Source organism: Neodiprion lecontei, chromosome 5 (assembly GCF_021901455.1).
Source record: "Neodiprion lecontei isolate iyNeoLeco1 chromosome 5, iyNeoLeco1.1, whole genome shotgun sequence".
NCBI lineage: Eukaryota > Metazoa > Arthropoda > Insecta > Hymenoptera > Diprionidae > Neodiprion > Neodiprion lecontei.
Genome location: NC_060264.1, coordinates 9417 through 28636, shown reverse-complemented (window position 1 = coordinate 28636; position 19220 = coordinate 9417). Strand labels below are relative to the sequence as shown.

Below are 19220 nucleotides of genomic sequence, written 5' to 3'. Positions count from 1 at the left end.
AAAGTTTTATTAACCTATTTATTATTACGATCAATTAAACCAGTATACATCTGATATTGACATCAGAAGAACTTTCTGTTCTAAATTAAATGTTCCATTCGATCTAAACATGCAACGCATGAAACTGATTACTGAGCTGCGTTGAAAAAAAAAAAATATCGAATTTAATACTTAAATTGATATTCGAAAAAAATATTGATTTTTGATACATCGACAATAATTATCGATCATGATATGAAAAAATATCGTTATTTTGGTAGACCGGTTTACCTACTTTACCCATTTCTATTGCAGTCTCCTTATTACTACTTCGCGGGTCCCCCTCTTAGATCATATAATACTGGAGGTAGCCTCGCGTGTACAGAAAGCGTGGCGTAGGGGTTAGATAGAGCAGTATGCCGTGTAAAACCTGTCTCTGTCACTCTACAACCTGGTTGGGCCACACGTTTCCTCTCGGCTAGTGAAATTCAGAGTGAGAGTGATGGAGTAACCAGGGTAACCCGGGAATATGCATATCGCTGTCTCATCGGTATTGCCAGTTTTCGCGAAGTTTACGGCATGGGTAGCTGACTCATAGACTTATTAAATTGAATTGAATTTATTCAGTAAGAAGGGTGTATACATATGGTTAAATACATATCGCCCAGTCTACTGCGTGAGGAATTTAATCCTCGTGCGCAACTGAATTTATAAAGATAGACTGATCGCTGTGAGCTTCGCTCGTGCCGCCACCTAGCGGTTACAAAAGCTAAACAGCCGGCGTGTTTATTTACATTAGAGCAGCCCCCTGACATGAGCTGCTAAAAGTGGTTCGCAAAATGTCCCTCGATTCTGCTGCCAATCTCCACCACTAGTGGCGCTAGTAGTTGTCTGACGAGCTTGCGCGCGGTCAGCGAGGGTAGCGAGCGTGTCGGAAGCTTACTAGCGCCAGGTAGAGGAACTGAAAAATTTTATTAGATCTAATTTCATCTTCGTCTAGCAGTCATGATGCTTGCTGGAGCCGAAAGATAGAGGAGAGATTCTCAAATTTTCAAATTTCATAGGAGTAATCCACAGCATGTCCGATATCGAAGTATGGATACACATTTTTTCAGCTTCTAGAGGTTAATTGCTAGGTATATTTCAGGAGATTGGGACAACTTGACTTGCTGCTTATTAATTTTTATCTTTTCAGCGGAATTGTCAATTTTTTTTGCCCTTGTATGCTCGTGTCTAACATTTGTGACATTTATTTAGAAATAAAAAATTACCGTTGCGTTTGTTCAATTGGCTTCTTTATCACTTGCTTGAAAAACTGACAGTCGCGCAGTCGGTCAAGTAAAGTCAGATTATTTCTAATTTTGGAGAAATTATGATCCTAGTCTGCCTTTATACGTTTTACGGCGTGTTCCACTCAGAAGGTTTGCCCCGATGCCGGGCGACGCATGCACGGAACGAGTGCACCCTGTTGGAGCCAGTGCGCACTCAGTGCAACCAGTGGAAAACGCTATCAGTGTTGCCAGTCTTGTACAATTGTACAAGATCTAGTAGGATTCAGGGGAATCTAGTACGCTGATACGACTTTCTCCTATCTAGTACGTTTTCGTAATTGCGTTAAAAATTTGTTTTTTTAACTGGACTAGCCAACTAGCCATTTAAATGCGTCCTTTCCAACTTGAGTATAGTGTTACACAGTCATGGACGTTGTCCGTTCATGGTTGTACTCCATATGGGTTAACCTGTAGACTTATAATAGGTGGCACGTACCTCTGTATCATGTATTTAATTGATTTATGTTTTAGAGAACATAAAGGATATTATTGACAAATATGGGTATCAATATGGTCGATAATTAATAGTATTCCATTGTCATAATCATAATTACATTTCTTGTACGAAATTTTCCATTCTGGTACGTTTTGTGGCGCCATCTAATACGGCGAAGAATTTCAATCTGGGAACATTGAGTGGACTGCGTGACGTCACGGTCTGCAGAACTGGAGGTATATTTCGGAATATCGCGTTCACGGTCAAGAATGTACTGACTTCATTTTTGAGATTCCGAGCGGTGTTATGCCCCACCTGATAACTACGGTAGCGCCCTCTTTCTTATAGTTGATTGCAGCAATGAATCTGACACTATTTGTACTGTATTACAATCGATGTACTGAAACGAGACCACGAAACCACAAAGGAGACAGAATGAACGAAGCCCTTGGTTTTGGTTGGTTTGAAGCAAGTTGAAGAAATGAAAAAAAAATGAAGCGAAATATGCCGAGTCTAGATAACGTTACCGGCCGCTTATCTCGCTGTTTTTTTGTTGTTCAGAGTTCATCCATACATGTGAATTACGCATCCATAAGAACCTGGGGTACCTCATCATCGTTCTGAAGAAGCGCCAATTTAATAGCATTGCTTTTAATCATCAGTCCTCTTACTATGGCTGACCCCACGATACAAACATTTTGCTGCCATCACAACAATAGCACCGACATGGCGGTTGTAATAATGCAAGAATTTGACACCGACGCTTACAATACCGTCTGCATGCTATCCTCGGCTATGGGAATTCTCGGCGCAGTTTATCAGGTAAAATTGAAGAATTTCGAAAGATTATGGACTTGATATAGCTGAAACCCAGGGCACGGAGCAAACGCATCTGCCGCACCTGGTGTCAATGGCCACCCAAGTCACCCTGGTACGCTCCAGTTATTTACCTACAGGGAGTAAAGCTGACGCTTCATGCCGATTGGAACGAATGCCAATTTACAATGGTTACCGTGAGACCTGAGTCCCCTTCATTGAATTCTCACAATCGTCGTGTCTTACATTTCTGTTGACCTTGCCAAATTTCTATTGTTGAGCTTCGGTGTTTTCAATTTCAATCAATGTTACACTTTCCGTTGCTACCATTAACTATGTACAGTATGTCAAACTATAGAATTTCGTTTCGTAGATCAGCGAATGCATATAATACGTTTTGGATAGAATGGCTACTAGTTCGATCATACTGAGATTTTCTTAACAGCCGCATCGGTCGTTACTCTGGTTTCCCAATGACTTCGGAACTATACCGGAATAAAAGAAACCCAGGCAACAGGCTGAATCGTCAACGCAATCAAGTTCATCAGTCAAATCTGTTGAGTTTTCCGAGTTGCCGAACCCTGTAGGGTGCTTTACAATGCATATCTGGGTTTGGGTGCATTGGTCACATTTTCATTAATTCTGATCCTCTTGTTGCCCCTAATTTAGCTGTGTATCGATAGCTACGATCGGTGGTGCGACAAATAGTTGGAGAAAGAACGGCTAAGTGATTTGTTGATGTTCAGAAAAACACCTTTCCCGTGCACAATTGTTCAATACTTGTTAAAACTCTGTCTCAATAACTTCTGCAATACTTTGGAACAATTGAAGGAACTACGTGTCACTCTGAGCAACCGAGCAATCATTATCTTCGTTGAGGTGTGTCGTTAATCGACATGAAAATTTTTCTGTTAAATCAAGCTTAAGTTAATTATAAGTAAAGGAACTTTCATATGGTTGGGTAGATTGCCTCAATCTTGTCAAAGGGCAAAATTGACAACTATGATTGGAACCGTTCATCCTGGCTGCTAGCCGCACCGCTGTTCACTACAGCTTGGACACAGCGTCATGTTTTACATACCCAACAGGTTCTACCCAGAGAAGAGTCCAACTTCCCTCATCGATGGCACACCTTTTCTGCCGCTCGAGGACGAGAGATCATCGTATGGCTGGCTGTCGCGGATCTATTCGCTTCTCTTGGTTTGTTGTGGAATAAACAATGGAAATTCCTTAGTTTGACCTCATCACTAATACCCAATGGGTAATTCATCTGTTGTCCCGTCATGCCCCACAATGGAGCAATCTTAGCTTCAAAACTCAGCCCAGCGCTTTCTAATAAATGAAAAATCATACCATCAGCGAAATCAACATGTCAGAATTGTCGACTTTTATTATCCCCAGGCGTGTTCATCAGATCCGCACTGTGGATGAATTTTAAATCCATCATGCCTACAGAAGATGACACCTCTAGCGTAGTGTTCTGCGCTATATCATCGGTAATGTTTGGATTATAGTTTTCTTTGACTTTCTAGAAAATGTTTATGGACAACATTTGTCTCGATTGTTTTAACAATATCGCTGCTTGAGGGTAACTTGGGTTGAAAAGGGATGCCAAGTCATGTGTCAAATTTTTTAGGCATGGACGCAGTATTTTTACACGGCAACGTGGATCTGGACGCTTTGTTATGCCATTGATATGAGATTACTGCTAATTGAGCGTCCCGGTCATCCACGTTATTATCATGCCGTAGCTTGGATGTGTCCCGCGATCCTGACAACTTTTGGCCTGTCGATCTTGTATACACCGGATGCCAAGTGAGTAACTGGAAAAAGACGTAGTGAATCCATTGCTGCTGTCCGGGTTAGCGATTAGTAACCAATAGTATTGCACCCTCTAACGATAAGATGTTCCAGCTGTCACAATTCGACCTCATTGTCGAGCGCGGTATTAAGGATATTGCCAAATTATTGTGCAACTTACATACCATTGGCTGTAGTGATGATAACAAATCCAACACTCTACATGGCGGCGACTCGTGATCTTACAGCGGCGGTGTCTTGTAGCATGTCTCAAGTGACGGGACGTGAGAGGAAGCTTGTACAAACGGTTAGATTCAAATTTGCTCTGACAAATTTGGTTTATTATATATGCTGGATGCCAAATTTAATAAACGGCGTTCTTTTGTGGACTTTGTGGTTCAAGTTACCAATAAAAGTCATCATCAGCTTGTGGTACATAATGGTGAGTCACGGGTGAACTAGTATAAAAAATATGACATCAGTCGGAAATTTATACTTCTCAACTTTCAGGCGGTCACAAACCCCCTCCAAGCATTTTTTAATGCTTTGGTATATCAGAAGTGGGGTAGAAGTGAAAAGTTTCGGTTGTCGTGGCGAAGAACACTATCAGACAGGGTACACGACTGGAGAGGCGTCAACACATTGTTACCAGAAACGACTCCACTTCTGAACCAACGTTTTACCCCGCACACAAGCATAAACGGATCATCTTCCCTGTGAAAATTTTACATTGCATTTCAATTCATTCGGAAAAGAAACAAGCACAAAATAGCATTGAATGTTCTCAGTTGTTTGTCCATCAATACTGGATATATTCTATTAAATGGTGTCACATTTATTTATCCAATAAACTTTGGACTGTTCATGAGTTGAAACACGAAGTATGTTATGAGCTTGTTTCTTCTACTCTGTCCAAATGGTTTAATTCTGTTTGTTTCACATATACATTCAATGCCACAAGCTGGAGTTGTTGGCTGTGGTTGGCAATAGTGCATTAGAGTAATGCAAGGGGAAGAAAAACACTGTGCGTCTCGTTGTTCAACATTTGTCGAAAATTCATTGTATCTGTCCAGAAACTAGGACAAGGCCGTTGATGAAATGCCTCGGTTTAGGTACAGTTTGAAAATTTGTATTTCGTTTTGTATACTTGAATACGATCATACACAAGAAATCTATTTTATGAATATAGTATTACAAAAATACGTATCCCATAGGCTTTCTTGGCTAGATACTACCCTATAATACGGGATGTGTTTTTAATCAATTATTTTAATGATGACAATCTGTCATTGATGGGTTGATCCTCTAATAATGGTATCCCTTACTCGATAACATGTCTGTGAGATAAACTGCCAACAATTCGAGCATTGTCATACCTGATGTGGATACGGTTGCTCTGCAACAGCCTAGAACTAATTGTCTTCAGAGTTAACAAGGTTTGCCCCAGCATCAATGGCGGCAAATTCGTTGAGATGAGATGCCCTGACTTTTCCTTCGCAAAGTTCAAATCTTCTATAAAATCATCTTTAATAATTCGTCATAATTCTTAATACCGGCTATGTATACAGTACAATGTTACCACAGATCAGGTTACAATCAAGCCTACTGCTTTTACCATTACATAACATACTGCCGTCAATGATAGTTGGTGTATACCGAACGGTAAGATGCAATTTTGTTTCACTAGGAATTCTTATTACAGAAACGCCAAGCTCATCGCTTGGGATTACACAATGAGAATCACCCGGTACATGTGGATCATTATTTGACATTACCTTATCGTTCCTATATTTTCTCGCCAATCACCAATCATTCGATAATGCCGGTTAACATGTATGGTATTGTATGCTCATTTTTCAATTGGGACAAACATAATATATACGTATGTACAGATCCTTGGATTGATACTAACACATTGAGGCCGCCGATGTGGTCTACTGCCGCTTGTTTAACATGGGAAACAGATGCCATCCGTGGCTTTAAATTTGTCAGAATCAATCTAAGGATCTGTACATATACTACAACATAATATCAATTCAGTACCAATTCCGCTTCACCATGTCAGTAACTAATACTTTACTTCACACTTTTATATTTAATATTATCATGTGTTATATTTAGAACGGTAATTTCGACACATGATTAGGTACATTACGTACGTACAGTGTCAATCTATGCGATTACTTTCAATCAATTTTCACGTCATATATGCTCGCGAAGTGGATGTATCGATGAAAGAATAACAGGGTGGTGACAAACTGGAAATGGTCAGGGAAATCAGGGAATTATGATGGATCATCCAGAAAAACGTACTTTTTTTATAAATCATTTTCAACCTTCAGTTATGCTTCGTAAATTTAGTTAAGCTATCTTTTGGAAATGATATTGTTCAACATCTAATTATTTTTGTAAAACGAAGCAATTCTATATATTTTTTAGATCCGTACTTACATATTCAAGGTAGACAACTTGTGGAACTTTTGGTCATAAATGCTGCCCAACATTACTTAAGTTTCATGGGAAAAAGTCAGGTAATTCTGAATTTTTTGCTAGAAAAAGTCAGGGAATTTTATTTGAGCACCCTCGAATGAGATGTAAAAATTTACATTTTAAAATAAAAAAAAATGTAGAGGTTAATATATTTGATCCCACTGGCTCTTAGCTTTGCTGATAAATTTGTCACAAATCAGAGTGTGTGAGATCGTTAAGTTTTGTTTTTGCCACTTCTCTTTTGCCGTCCTTTTTTCTCAAGTTCGAAATAAGGCTTTAGTTATTCTAGTAGTTTAAAAATCATATTAGTTAGAGAGAGAATGTTTCACTGGCCGAACATTATTCAATCACTATAATAGATGATCAACGTGTATCGCTGTCATCCTAATCATGAATGCTTTACAGTCATAATACAAGTGAAAATATTATCTGGCACTTGTCACGTATGCGGTAAAAATGTTTCAAAATACTTTAAAAAAAAATTACTAATTATAACGATATAACATAAAGCCATTATAAATATCTCAATGTTTTACACATTTTAGTTGCAAACTCATTTGCCAATAGTTATTTGTCTTGTATGGCGCTAAAAAGTGAAATACTAAACTATTGAACAAAATACTGTGAAGTTATGATAGATATTAGTAGAACGCATATCTTTCGGTTAGTTAACGGTCATTTATAAAATTTTGCAAAAGTCAGAAATGCAAGAAATTGAGTTCACCCCATGATTTGAATTTCGAATTTTAAATAACGAATCAGAGTGTCTACTACCTAGGAAACTCTGGCATAATTGGCGTTCTCAGGGAATTCTTCTCCTCAAAGAACATGGAAATCCCAGGGATTTTTATGGCTACTCAGGTAATGTTTTGAGAAGTAAACAAATAGTTTTTTAATATTTTTCAAATAATCAATTTTGAGATGTAAAAACTCATTTTATTCCAAATTTTACTACGGATGTGTGCAGAAAGAGATTCTTGGAAATTTTGTTTGAGTAGTTTATGAATGAGACATCTTACTTTCAATGCACCTGGAGAATGATGACAATTGAATCGGAAAATTTCTAATTTTCTGACAATTTTGGGGCCAGGTTTTAGTCGACACTCCATAGAAACAAAGATTGTAATAAGAACAAAAAATACGATCGTCCAGCCATTAAACTTCTGTGCGCAAAGTAAAACGATATATAGGGTCAGGACTGCGTCTGAAATATTTATCGCCAAAATGGGAAAAACCATTAAATATCCGAGAAATGTTGAATGTTGTATGGTTACACGCAGGGACTATTCATAATGGGTTGTATCTGATGAAATTATTCCATTTTTTGGGAAACATTAATGTTGATGTGATACATATTCAGAACAGATATAAAACTCGCTTCTCGCCTCCTAGATGTATAGGGAACCTGGAGCAGCTGGGACCATAAAATTTAGCGATTCCACAGTGTACTAAAAACATTGGTATACATGCATTCTCACAATTCGCATGGCAAGAACCGAGAGAGGCTTGCAAGACGTTTTGAAGAGAAAACTGTGATAGATGGAAGCACATAATTTCTCGTTTTCATGGATGCCGTTGTAACACTGCAGGTTAAATTTCCAATTCCAATATAAGCATCCATTTCATCAAACTAACCGAAACAGTTTGTCTTCAATTATTTGGTAATTTCAAGAGATTCATCTGATGTAGTATGACTGCTTAGAGAAAATGTGTGCAAAGAACTTGCCGGTCTCTCTGCGAGAACAATTTTGCAGTCCCATAGTGGCAGATTGCATCAAGACGGATTATGTGTTTGGCAAACCCTCTGACTCTGGGTCAGGCTTGTTATTTCACCTACTATCATCTCTGCAATTCTCCAAGCCATTTCTTCTTTAGCCTGATCACACATAAATTCACATTATTTAAAAGACAATTCATGCGGATGGCCTATAATTCTATGCAAGTAACAAAATTCAGTCTTTCCCCTCGTTAAGGAAAATAGTTTACTCGCAGCGAGATGTGTGTTATACTATTCTATTAGGTATTTCACCAATATATTTTGTGTCATTGCGTGTAAAGTTCTTTCGTTTAATTCTAATGAGTAGTAAAATGATATGGTCTATGCTGTGAATTTACCTTGTCATTCTCCAAATTGACGAGCCTTTTCATGGCGCGTGACAAGCGAGATTCTGGAAATCATGTACAATTTCTTAAGATCAATCAAGTTTTTTTTTTTTTTTTTCTCGCAGGGAGGGGGGGTTCTTTTCAATACAACTCGTTTTGAAAGTAAAATATGCGGTAATGAATTGGTATAACTATACATGAAGCATGCCGATTTTTGGGTGGAAATAATCCAGCACTAAACTAATATACTCTCGCTTACCGTATCTGCGATGCGGGTCTGGATCAATCTCGGTAACAAATCTGCCCATATCGTTGATATATCCAACGCTTAAACTGCACAAAAAAGAAAATCATTTCGCTTGTATCAAAACAATGTGCCTAGGAACAAGAATGTGACACACTTGAACTTGCTGGTAGAAATTGCATTACAATAGGCAATGGTAAGCTGCTCCTTCGTATATTGCTGTTCAGACAGCTTTACCCACTATGCGTATATTGCGCATACCTGAATTTATATAAGCATCATACCCTCGCTATACTGGTACACCCACTGTAGGAATATCTCTCACTGACAAGGCTGAGAACACTACACACCTATACAGCACAGTCAGAGGGTTTCCCTTCTGGCCAGTGTCTGTGCTCTTGACTAGCTATACTAATGCACAGTTCTAAATCTCGCTTGTGTTTTAGCTGAGCTGCAAGTAACAGGTATTTCCTCAGCAGGTTTGCTTTTGCAGTTATATGGTGACATATTGTCAGTATTAAGCGAAGCAGACCTATAAGAGTCACCTCAAGCTCCCTGTAGGGGTAGACATCCCAAAACGCTTACGATGCTACACATTATATGTCACAAAGAGTATCGACTTGATCAAGATTCATAGGCGTGTCACCAATCCCTAGTGAAAAATTCTAAGAGTGTGCCGGCTTGCGACCTCTGAGCGAATCTGGTACATAGACGCATTTATAAGGTTACTATTTATGAGAGCTTTCTACCCATACCGGTGTATGGGTTACAGGATATCTGTTATCTATTGTATTCCAAATAAGCTATATGCTATATACAATTTACAGTTGACTTGCATTAAGTTTACATTGAAATAATAGACTAATGGCTCGTGCTGGCACCGCCGGGTTAAAGCCAAATGAATTGAATTGCGCAAAGTTTTCTCTGTCTAGGTATCTGTATATACTCGGCCAAGTTGATCTGCTGGTTTGCAGCCCACTTTCCGATGGTGTATTGCTTGATGACCACGACTCAATTTTTGTTTCCAAATGACTGACAGGAGTCCACATTATATTGTTGTTTCTTAAATCAAGGTTCTCACTTGTACTTTTGGCGTTTCCACAAAGAGTCTGGATCATAGAGTTGTCTGGTATCAATGCTCATACTTCCTGTGTCTTTTGCACCGCTTTTTCCTCCACTACCCTCCTCGTGGCTTATTGGCATTGTACTGAGCGTACCGATGCTCACTGTGCTGACATCGCTGCTGCAGTCGGATTCTAGAATCACAATGCGAATGTATATTTTACATCGGCATTCAAGCCCCAATAATACCAGCAATGACAGGGATAACGTGGAAATAGATTATACGAACAAACAGACTATGTCCCATTCCCAAGGGTCCGGAGAGGTAACAAAAACGCGCACAATGTGCATATTATGGTTGGTTCCAAATTAGAAAAACATAATAGTGAGAACAAGAGATAAAATACATTAATATAGTTATTTTATACCTGTTCTTCTTAACTGAGGGTGCAAAGGTGGGCACGGACTACTCTGGATACTGCTAATTAGCTCCGATAAATATTTGTAATACAACTGCGATGACAGGAAAGCACCCAGATAATGCTGTAATCATTTTTACAACGTGCATTTTTGTATAACGCGTACTTGACAATTAAAAAACAATTTTTTACTTGCCCACCTTATTGAGAAATCTGTAGACAACTTGACAAGGTCGGTCGAAACATTCAGGCCTTGGCCCTTCTCCATCTTCGCGACAAATATTTTGTTCCACGTGAAACCGTATTTTGTCACTGAATCCAAGTGGCATTGTCGCTTGCAAACTAAAATATCTGTAAAAACAAAGATATCAATCACATATACAAAATCTTATGTTAGCAAACAATAATATCTGATACCCGAGACAAATGATATCAGAGTCTGCAGTCTATCTCTGTAAAAGTATCGAACCATTTATCTCCTTACTTGTCGTAAAGTATTAGCGCATCCGTTTGAGCCTCCGCTGAGTTAGTACTATCTCCTTTTTGCATTAAATTCTGCTTATAATTCACCGCTGACATCCAGAAGTCCAGAAGCTCCCGTTTTCCTTCAATCTCCATAAACTGGAAATAGACATCGATATACTATAAATACGTCACACCTAGCAATCACATCGTACCTCCATAAAATGGAAAAAAGCAGTCTCGTTATAAAGTATGTCTGCAAGCTGGACATCGCCACTGGTAAGCACATCGATTTGATGCTTGCAATGAAAATCACTCCTCAGGAAATCATTGATGTACCTGTGAAAACGGCAATACGTTGACAAGAATCGAATCTTAGAATTACCGATCTTACTCACTCGTCCTCCAAAGCTTTATAGACGATCTGTTGAACGTTGGACAAACACTTCAAGAGTAGCCCTATGTCGTGAGAATGCAGGGCAGATTCCATACCAATTCGGATATCCATGGGAACTTGAACTAGCCCCAAGCATTCATTGGCAATATATCGTTTGTAAATTCGCAAGGTGTCCTCTTCTGCAGCAGTAGTTTTGTGATTTTTAATTATTAATTCATTTTTTGATTTTTGAGCTCTTTTCACCGTTTGACTAGTCTTTGGAGTTTCATCACAATTTGATTTAGTATGATTACTATTTACAAGGTCGTGAGCCCGTATATCCCCGGCTGCTATATTGCATCTAAAGTTATCATTATTGTCCGTTGAGCCGGTAGCACTGTTCTCTTCAATAAATGTCCAGTCACCAGCTTCGCCCAATCCCTTCTTCACGCACTTTTCGAATTCATCGACACCGTGAGAGTTACACACACATTCCACCTCTAGCCAAAACTTGATGAGCGCTACGGATCCTCGAGCTTCAAGAAATTGAAAAAAGTAACCAAGAGCCCCTTTGTCCGAAAGAATTTCTGGCAGAGTTTTCGATAGCCGCGATTTGAATGTGGTGACCTCAAATTTCTGATCCCTGCAATCTTCGTCTTCCTCTTCCTCCTCCAAGCAGTGCAGCGGGCGGAATTCTTGGCGGAATACATCTACCGCTAATTTTCCATAATTTTCAGACTTTGACGACGATCCAGGCTTATCGCGGGGCCCTGAAATTTTTTCCCAAGAATCAATCATAATTACTAGCATAATTTCAAGATTCTACATCTATATGCTTCAATTCCTGAAGGATTGAACAACGACAAAATTGTATTGTGTACTCTCAATAGATTTGTTGTCGACCCTGGACTTAGTAGGTATATTTTTTCAGTCATATTTGGACCAACCTACATCAAATTTTTGAAGCAGCTTCTAAAGGAGTAACAAAATACAAACCATACTTTTCATTCGACAATTCCACGGATTGTTTGCTCTGAGGAATTGTTTGCCAGATATTTGTGTTAATGTTTCGAGCATCAAATTCTTAAGGGGATATGCTACTGCATTTCTACCGCGAGTGCTACATATGACGAACATGACTCTTGTCCATCATTCGTAACATATGACTAATAACATTGGTCAAGCTGTTCTACATATTGTTGATTGGAATCAGCTATACCGTTACTCGTAATGGTACTCCATATTTTTCCTGCTACAACCAGAGACTGCTTACCAATCAACTTTACTCATATTTGTTTATTCATGTATGTACATCGTTATGAAACAACAAAAATTTTCAAATAGACATGGGTTCATGTAAATTCAAGTTCATATGCTGTGTTGACGCTAAACGAAACAGTACGAGCAATTGATTAGTTTTAAGGTTACGTCGTCCTGACGGGTCATTTAAAATCGTGAAGAGTGATAGCGTTATAAAAAACGAGTGGGAAACTCGCGGACCCTAGAGAATAAGTTGATATCCTGCAGAGTAATTACCAGATTTTTTAAAAAATTGGAGCATTGTTCATGTTAACAGCAAACATGATCAACGACGCGCTGTGTCAAATCTTAAATCGACAGGCAAGTATTTCAAGCACGGTGTACGAAAAAGCGGTGGTTCGACTGCCCCATGGACGTAATATTTCTTACGTCCGTGGACTGCCGTTTACTCCCCATGTAAAGCTCAGTGATTATTTAACTAAAGTCCCCTGGCTCTCCGCCAGGCGTCTCACGCACGGTGGGACGGATCTGGCGCGTGGTGTGGGTATACATGGGGGGGTATTCCGAAATATACTTTCAATAAAGTCCATGCTTCAGTACTGCCGACCTTGACGTCACGCAAACGCAGTCAACTGCGAACTGCGTTCCGTTTATACTCCGAGTTGCCAGTCGCAGTAAAATCGAAACGCTACACCAAGGACGCGGCCATCTCTCAAGTACTGCAACTGCCTCACGCCCAGACCGCAGTAGTTACGGTCAACAACGTCACAAATTTCATGACGTCACTGACTGGCGGCAGTAAGCTGTCGCGCGATTTTGGAACGCGGTTGCCAGTACTTGCAGTACTGCGAGTATATTTCGAAATACACCCCTCGAAGAAAGGGGCGTGTCGTAGGGGTCCTAGGCACACCATGGGTGCAGTCCTCGGTGTAGCGTTCCGATTTTACTGCAACTGGCAGCTCGAAGTAAAAACGGAACGCAGTATGCAGTCGACTGCGTGACGTCACGATCGGCAGTACTGGAAGTATATTTCGAAATACACCCGAAATACACCCATACTCAGATTGATTGCTGAAATCAACCAAGAGTGGGCGCCACCGTAGTTATCAGCTGGGACGTAACACTGATCGGAATCTCGAAAATGAGGTCAGTATGTTTTTGACCGTCGACGCGACTCTACACTCGTTACAATATCCAGACAGTTAATTGGCGACGAGGATAAATCCAGTGATTGAGTGTGCACAGTGTACGCGTGTGTATATGTGTATGTGCAGTGCACTTTTTCGACACAATCTAAAATCTAATTCCCGAATCTTCCGGAACGCTCTGTAGAGGTCCCACGATTGAGAAGTGCAGGCGTCGGTGTTGCGGCGATACGTTCAGGGTGTTCACATAATCCAGGGACGCCGTCCGCCGAGGCGTCCGACTGTGACGTCGGTACGGTACCTGGTGGAAATTTCCAGATGCTAGACACTGGAATCGTTCTCACAGCTACAGTTAGACTCACATCGGTAGTTTGGGTCATCAATTACCGACAAAGTATTGAAATACACCGGACAACGGTCTATCCGGACACCGGATAGGATTATCGCTCTAATCGAACGAACCGAGGAAAGAGTAATTGTTGGACAAAAGAGTTAATTAGTTGGCTTACCGTTGGAGAATAATCTGGATATGTTGAATTGCAGCGTAGATTGGTGAGAGGATTTAACGGAATAACCGTTTTTAATATTTGGATACTTTGATTAACTTGGGTTTATTTTATAAGTTCAATATTTCAAATCACAAACAACGGGGTTACTTAGTTGTAAGATATTAAATTAATATGACAAAATGGTGCTGAAAGCTCGCTGGATTTTTGGACAGAGTAACGTCGTAGGTAAGGTTTAAATGTGTTAGAATGGTTGGGAAAAACAAGGCTCCAATAATTCTATTACTACATTTATTGTATAGAAATACATTAAGAGTTAATGTAGGACTACATTAATACTAATTGCGGGACAAGTACAGGCGGGCCGGTGCGGAAAACTTGCGTCAGCAAATTCCGTGCCGTCAGTAGGTCACGCGCTGCAAGAGTAGCAAGCGGGTGACTGCTTACATAAGTAGTGAGTAAGTAATTACCGTAAAGTAGGGATAGTAATTAATTATAAATAGCGAGTAGGTACGAGGAATGGAAGGGAGGCGTAGCCTTGACAGGCCGGCAAGGAGCATGCTCCGCGCCGGCTGGCGAGCTGGCCACGGAGAGAATAAGAGGCCAGGAAAACAGGCCGGCCACAGGGACGAGGTGAAGTAATGCGAAAGCGGTTCCGCCTCGTCCTGGGTGATGAGCGGCGGAGGGGTTTTAGCCGGTAAAAATCCGGCACTATCCGATGACATCCAAGAACAACCGGATGTCTTTTGAAGATTTCCCCTTCGCCGCTGAACAAAAAAAAAAAGGTTAGGCTGGGCTGGGCTGGGCTGGGCTGGGCTGGGCTGGGGGATTGGGGATTGGGGATTGGGGATTGGGGATTGGGGATTGGGGATTGGGGATCTCGGGGATCTCTCGGGGATCTCGGGGATCTCGGGGATCTCGGGGATCTCGGGGATCTCGGGGGTCTCTCGGGGATCTCGAAGATCTCGGGGATCTCGGGGATCTCGGGGATCTCGTGGATCTCTCGGGGATCTCGGGGATCTCGGGGATCTCGGGGATCTCGGGGATCTCGGGGATCTCGGGGATCTCTCGGGGATCTCGGGGATCTCGGGGATCTCGGGGATCTCGGGGATCTCGGGGATCTCTCGGGGATCTCGGGGATCTCGGGGATCTCGGGGATCTCGGGGATCTCGGGGATCTCTCGGGGATCTCGGGGATCTCGGGGATCTCGGGGATCTCGGGGATCTCTCGGGGATCTCGGGGATCTCGGGGATCTCGGGGATCTCGGGGATCTCGGGGATCTCTCGGGGATCTCGGGGATCTCGGGGATCTCGTGGATCTCGGGGATCTCGGGGATCTCTCAGGGATCTCAGGGATCTCGGGGATCTCGGGGATCTCGGGGATCTCGGGGATCTCGGGGATCTCTCGGGGATCTCGGGGATCTCGGGGATCTCGGGGATCTCGGGGATCTCATGGATCTCGGGGATCTCGGGGATCTCTCGGGGATCTCGGGGATCTCGGGGATCTTGGGGGGATCTCGGGGATCTCGGGGGGATCTCGGGGATCTCGGGGATCTCGGGGATCTCTCGGGGATCTCTCAAGGATCTGGGGGATCTCGGGGATCTCGGGGATCTCGGGGATCTCTCGGGGATCTCGGGGATCTCGGGGATCTCTCGGGGATCTCGGGGATCTCTCGGGGATCTCGGGGATCTCTCGGGGATCTCTCGGGAATCTCGGGGATCTCGGGGATCTCTCGGGGATCTCGGGGATCTCGCGGGGATCTCTCGGGGATCTCGGGGATCTCGGGGATCTCTCGGGGATCTCGGGGATCTCTCGGGGATCTCGGGGATCTCAAGGATCTCGGGGATCTCGGGGATCTCGGGGATCTCGGGGATCTCGGGGATCTCGGGGATCTCTCGGGGATCTCGGGGATCTCGGGGATCTCGGGGATCGCGGGGATCTCGGGGATCTCGGGGATCTCGGGGGTCTCGGGGATCTCGGGGATCTCGGGGATCTCGGGGATCTCGGGGATCTCGGGGATCTCTCGGGGATCTCGGGGATCTCGGGGATCTCGGGGATCGCGGGGATCTCGGGGGTCTCGGGGATCTCGGGGATCTCGGGGATCTCTCGGGGATCTCGGGGATCTCGGGGATCTCGGGGATCTCGGGGATCTCGGGGATCTCTCGGGGATCTCGGGGATCTCGGGGATCTCGGGGATCTCATGGATCTCGGGGATCGCGGGGATCTCTCGGGGATCTCGGGGATCTCGGGGATCTCGGGGATCTCGGGGATCTCGGGGGGATCTCGAGGATCTCGGGGGGATCTCGGGGATCTCGGGGATCTCGGGGATCTCTCGGGGATCTCTCAAGGATCTGGGGGATCTCGGGGATCTTTCGGGAATCTCGGGGATCTCGGGGATCTCTCCGGGATCTCGGTGATCTCTCGGGGATCTCTCGGGGATCTCGGGGATCTCGGGGATCTCTCGGGGATCTCGGGGATCTCGCGGGGATCTCTCGGGGATCTCGGGGATCTCGGGGATCTCGCGGGGATCTCTCGGGGATCTCGGGGATCTCGGGGATCTCTCGGGGATCTCGGGGATCTCTCGGGGATCTCTCGGGGATCTCGGGGATCTCAAGGATCTCGGGGATCTCGGGGATCTCGGGGATCTCTCGGGGATCTCGGGGATCTCAAGGATCTCGGGGATCTCGGGGATCTCGGGGATCTCTCGGGGATCTCGGGGATCTCGGGGATCTCGGGGATCTCGGGGATCTCGGGGATCTCTCGGGGATCTCGGGGATCTCGGGGATCTCGGGGATCTCGGGGATCTCGGGGATCTCGGGGATCTCGGGGATCTCTCGGGGATCTCGGGGATCTCGGGGATCTCGGGGATCTCGGGGATCTCATGGATCTCGGGGATCTCGGGGATCTCTCGGGGATCTCGGGGATCTCGGGGATCTTGGCGGGATCTCGGGGATCTCGGGGGGATCTCGGGGATCTCGGGGATCTCGGGGATCTCTCGGGGATCTCTCAAGGATCTGGGGGATCTCGGGGATCTCGGGGATCTCGGGGATCTCTCGGGGATCTCGGGGATCTCGGGGATCTCTCGGGGATCTCGGGGATCTCGGGGATCTCGGGGATCTCGGGGATCTCGGGAATCTCTCGGGGATCTCGGGGATCTCGGGGATCTCGGGGATCTCGGGGATCTCGGGGATCTCGGGGACATCGGGGATCTCTCGGGGATCTCGGGGGGATCTCGGGGATCTCGGGGATCTCGGGGATCTCGGGGATCTCGAGGATCTCATGGATCTCGGGGATCTCGGGGATCTCTCGGGGATCTCTCGGGGATCTCGGGGGGATCTCGGGGATCTCGGGGATCTCGGGGATCTCTCGGGGATCTCTCAAGGATCTGGGGGATCTCGGGGATCTCGGGGATCTCGGGGATCTCTCGGGGATCTCGGGGATCTCTCGGGGATCTCTCGGGGATCTCGGGGATCTCGGGGATCTCGGGGATCTCGGGGATCTCGGGAATCTCTCGGGGATCTCGGGGATCTCGGGGATCTCGGGGATCTCGGGGATCTCTCGGGGATCTCGGGGATCTCAGGGATCTCGGGGATCTCGGGGATCTCTCGAGGATGTCGGCGATCTCGGGGATCTCGGGGATCTCGGGGATCTCGGGGATCTCAGGGATCTCGGGGATCTCGGGGATGTCGGGGATCTCGGGGATCTCGGGGATTTCAGGGATCTCGGGGATCTCTCGGGGATCTCGGGGATCTCGGGGATCTCGGGGATCTCGGGGATCTCTCGGGGATCTCAAGGATCTCTCGGGGATCTCGGGGATCTCGGGGATCTCGGGGATCTCTCGGGGATCTCGGGGATCTCGGGGATCTCGGGGATCTCGGGGATCTCGGGGATCTCTCGGGGATCTCGGGGATCTCGGGGATCTCGGGAATCTCTCGGGGATCTCGGGGATCTCAAGGATCTCGGGGATCTCGGGGATCTCTCGGGGATCTCGGGGATCTCGGGGATCTCGGGAATCTCTCGGGGATCTCGGGGATCTCGGGGATCTCGGGGATCTCAGGGATCTCGGGGATCTCGGGGATATCGGGGATCTCTCGGGGATCTCGGGGATCTCGGGAATCTCGGGGATCTCTCGGGGATCTCGGGGATCTCTCGGGGATCTCGGGGATCTCTCGGGAATCTCGGGGATCTCGGGGATCTCGGGGATCTCTCGGGGATCTCGGGGATCTCTCGGGGATCTCGGGGATCTCGGGGATCTCTCGGGGATCTCGGGGATCTCGGGGATCTCGGGGATCTCGGGGATCTCTCGGGGATCTCGGGGATCTCGGGGATCTCGGGGATCTCGGGGATCTCGGGGATCTCTCAGGGATCTCGGGGATCTCGGGGATCTCGGGGATCTCATGGATCTCGGGGATCTCGGGGATCTCTCGGGGATCTCGGGGATCTCGGGGATCTCGGGGGGATCTCGGGGATCTCGGAGGGATCTCGGGGATCTCGGGGATCTCGGGGATCTCGGGGATCTCTCGGGGATCTCGGGGATCTCGGGGATCTCGGGGATCTCGGGGATCTCGGGGATCTCTCAGGGATCTCGGGGATCTCGGGGATCTCGGGGATCTCATGGATCTCGGGGATCTCGGGGATCTCTCGGGGATCTCGGGGATCTCGGGGATCTCGGGGGGATCTCGGGGGGATCTCGGAGGGATCTCGGGGATCTCGGGGATCTCTCGGGGATCTCGAAGATCTCGGGGATCTCGGGGATCTCGGGGATCTCGTGGATCTCTCGGGGATCTCGGG

At 45.2% G+C, this 19220-nt stretch overlaps 2 protein-coding genes across 7 annotated transcripts; one reads left to right on the top strand and one right to left on the bottom strand.

Moving 5' to 3' along the window:
- Nucleotides 1–2083: 2083 nt before the first annotated feature.
- On the top strand, nt 2084–6999 carry LOC107220735 (G-protein coupled receptor 143). 5 transcript variants are annotated; one of them, XM_046739942.1, is made up of 7 exons: nt 2084–2203; nt 2308–2568; nt 3651–3762; nt 3964–4058; nt 4199–4377; nt 4468–4804; nt 4873–6999. In XM_046739942.1, the coding sequence occupies exons 2-7, from the start codon at nt 2419–2421 to the stop codon at nt 5080–5082; spliced, it is 1083 nt and encodes a 360-aa protein (XP_046595898.1). In that variant the 5' UTR covers nt 2084–2203; nt 2308–2418; the 3' UTR covers nt 5083–6999. The 5 variants fall into 5 exon arrangements, with proteins under 5 accessions (XP_046595898.1, XP_046595897.1, XP_015514928.1 ...); XM_046739941.1 differs by having other exon boundaries at nt 2087–2214; XM_046739939.1 differs by lacking the exon at nt 2084–2203 and adding an exon at nt 3232–3441 and having other exon boundaries at nt 2449–2568; nt 3528–3762.
- On the bottom strand, nt 5476–13200 carry LOC107220733 (A-kinase anchor protein 10, mitochondrial). Of its 2 annotated transcripts, none has more exons than XM_015659441.2 (10): nt 13055–13200; nt 11541–12288; nt 11358–11481; nt 11165–11301; nt 10881–11031; nt 10690–10804; nt 10281–10455; nt 9215–9288; nt 8968–9020; nt 5476–8728 (listed from the first exon to the last, which is right to left on the bottom strand). In XM_015659441.2, the coding sequence occupies exons 1-10, from the start codon at nt 13077–13079 to the stop codon at nt 8627–8629; spliced, it is 1704 nt and encodes a 567-aa protein (XP_015514927.1). In that variant the 5' UTR covers nt 13080–13200; the 3' UTR covers nt 5476–8626. The 2 variants fall into 2 exon arrangements, with proteins under 2 accessions (XP_015514927.1, XP_046595894.1); XM_046739938.1 differs by lacking the exon at nt 13055–13200 and adding an exon at nt 12520–12677.
- Nucleotides 13201–19220: the final 6020 nt, after the last annotated feature.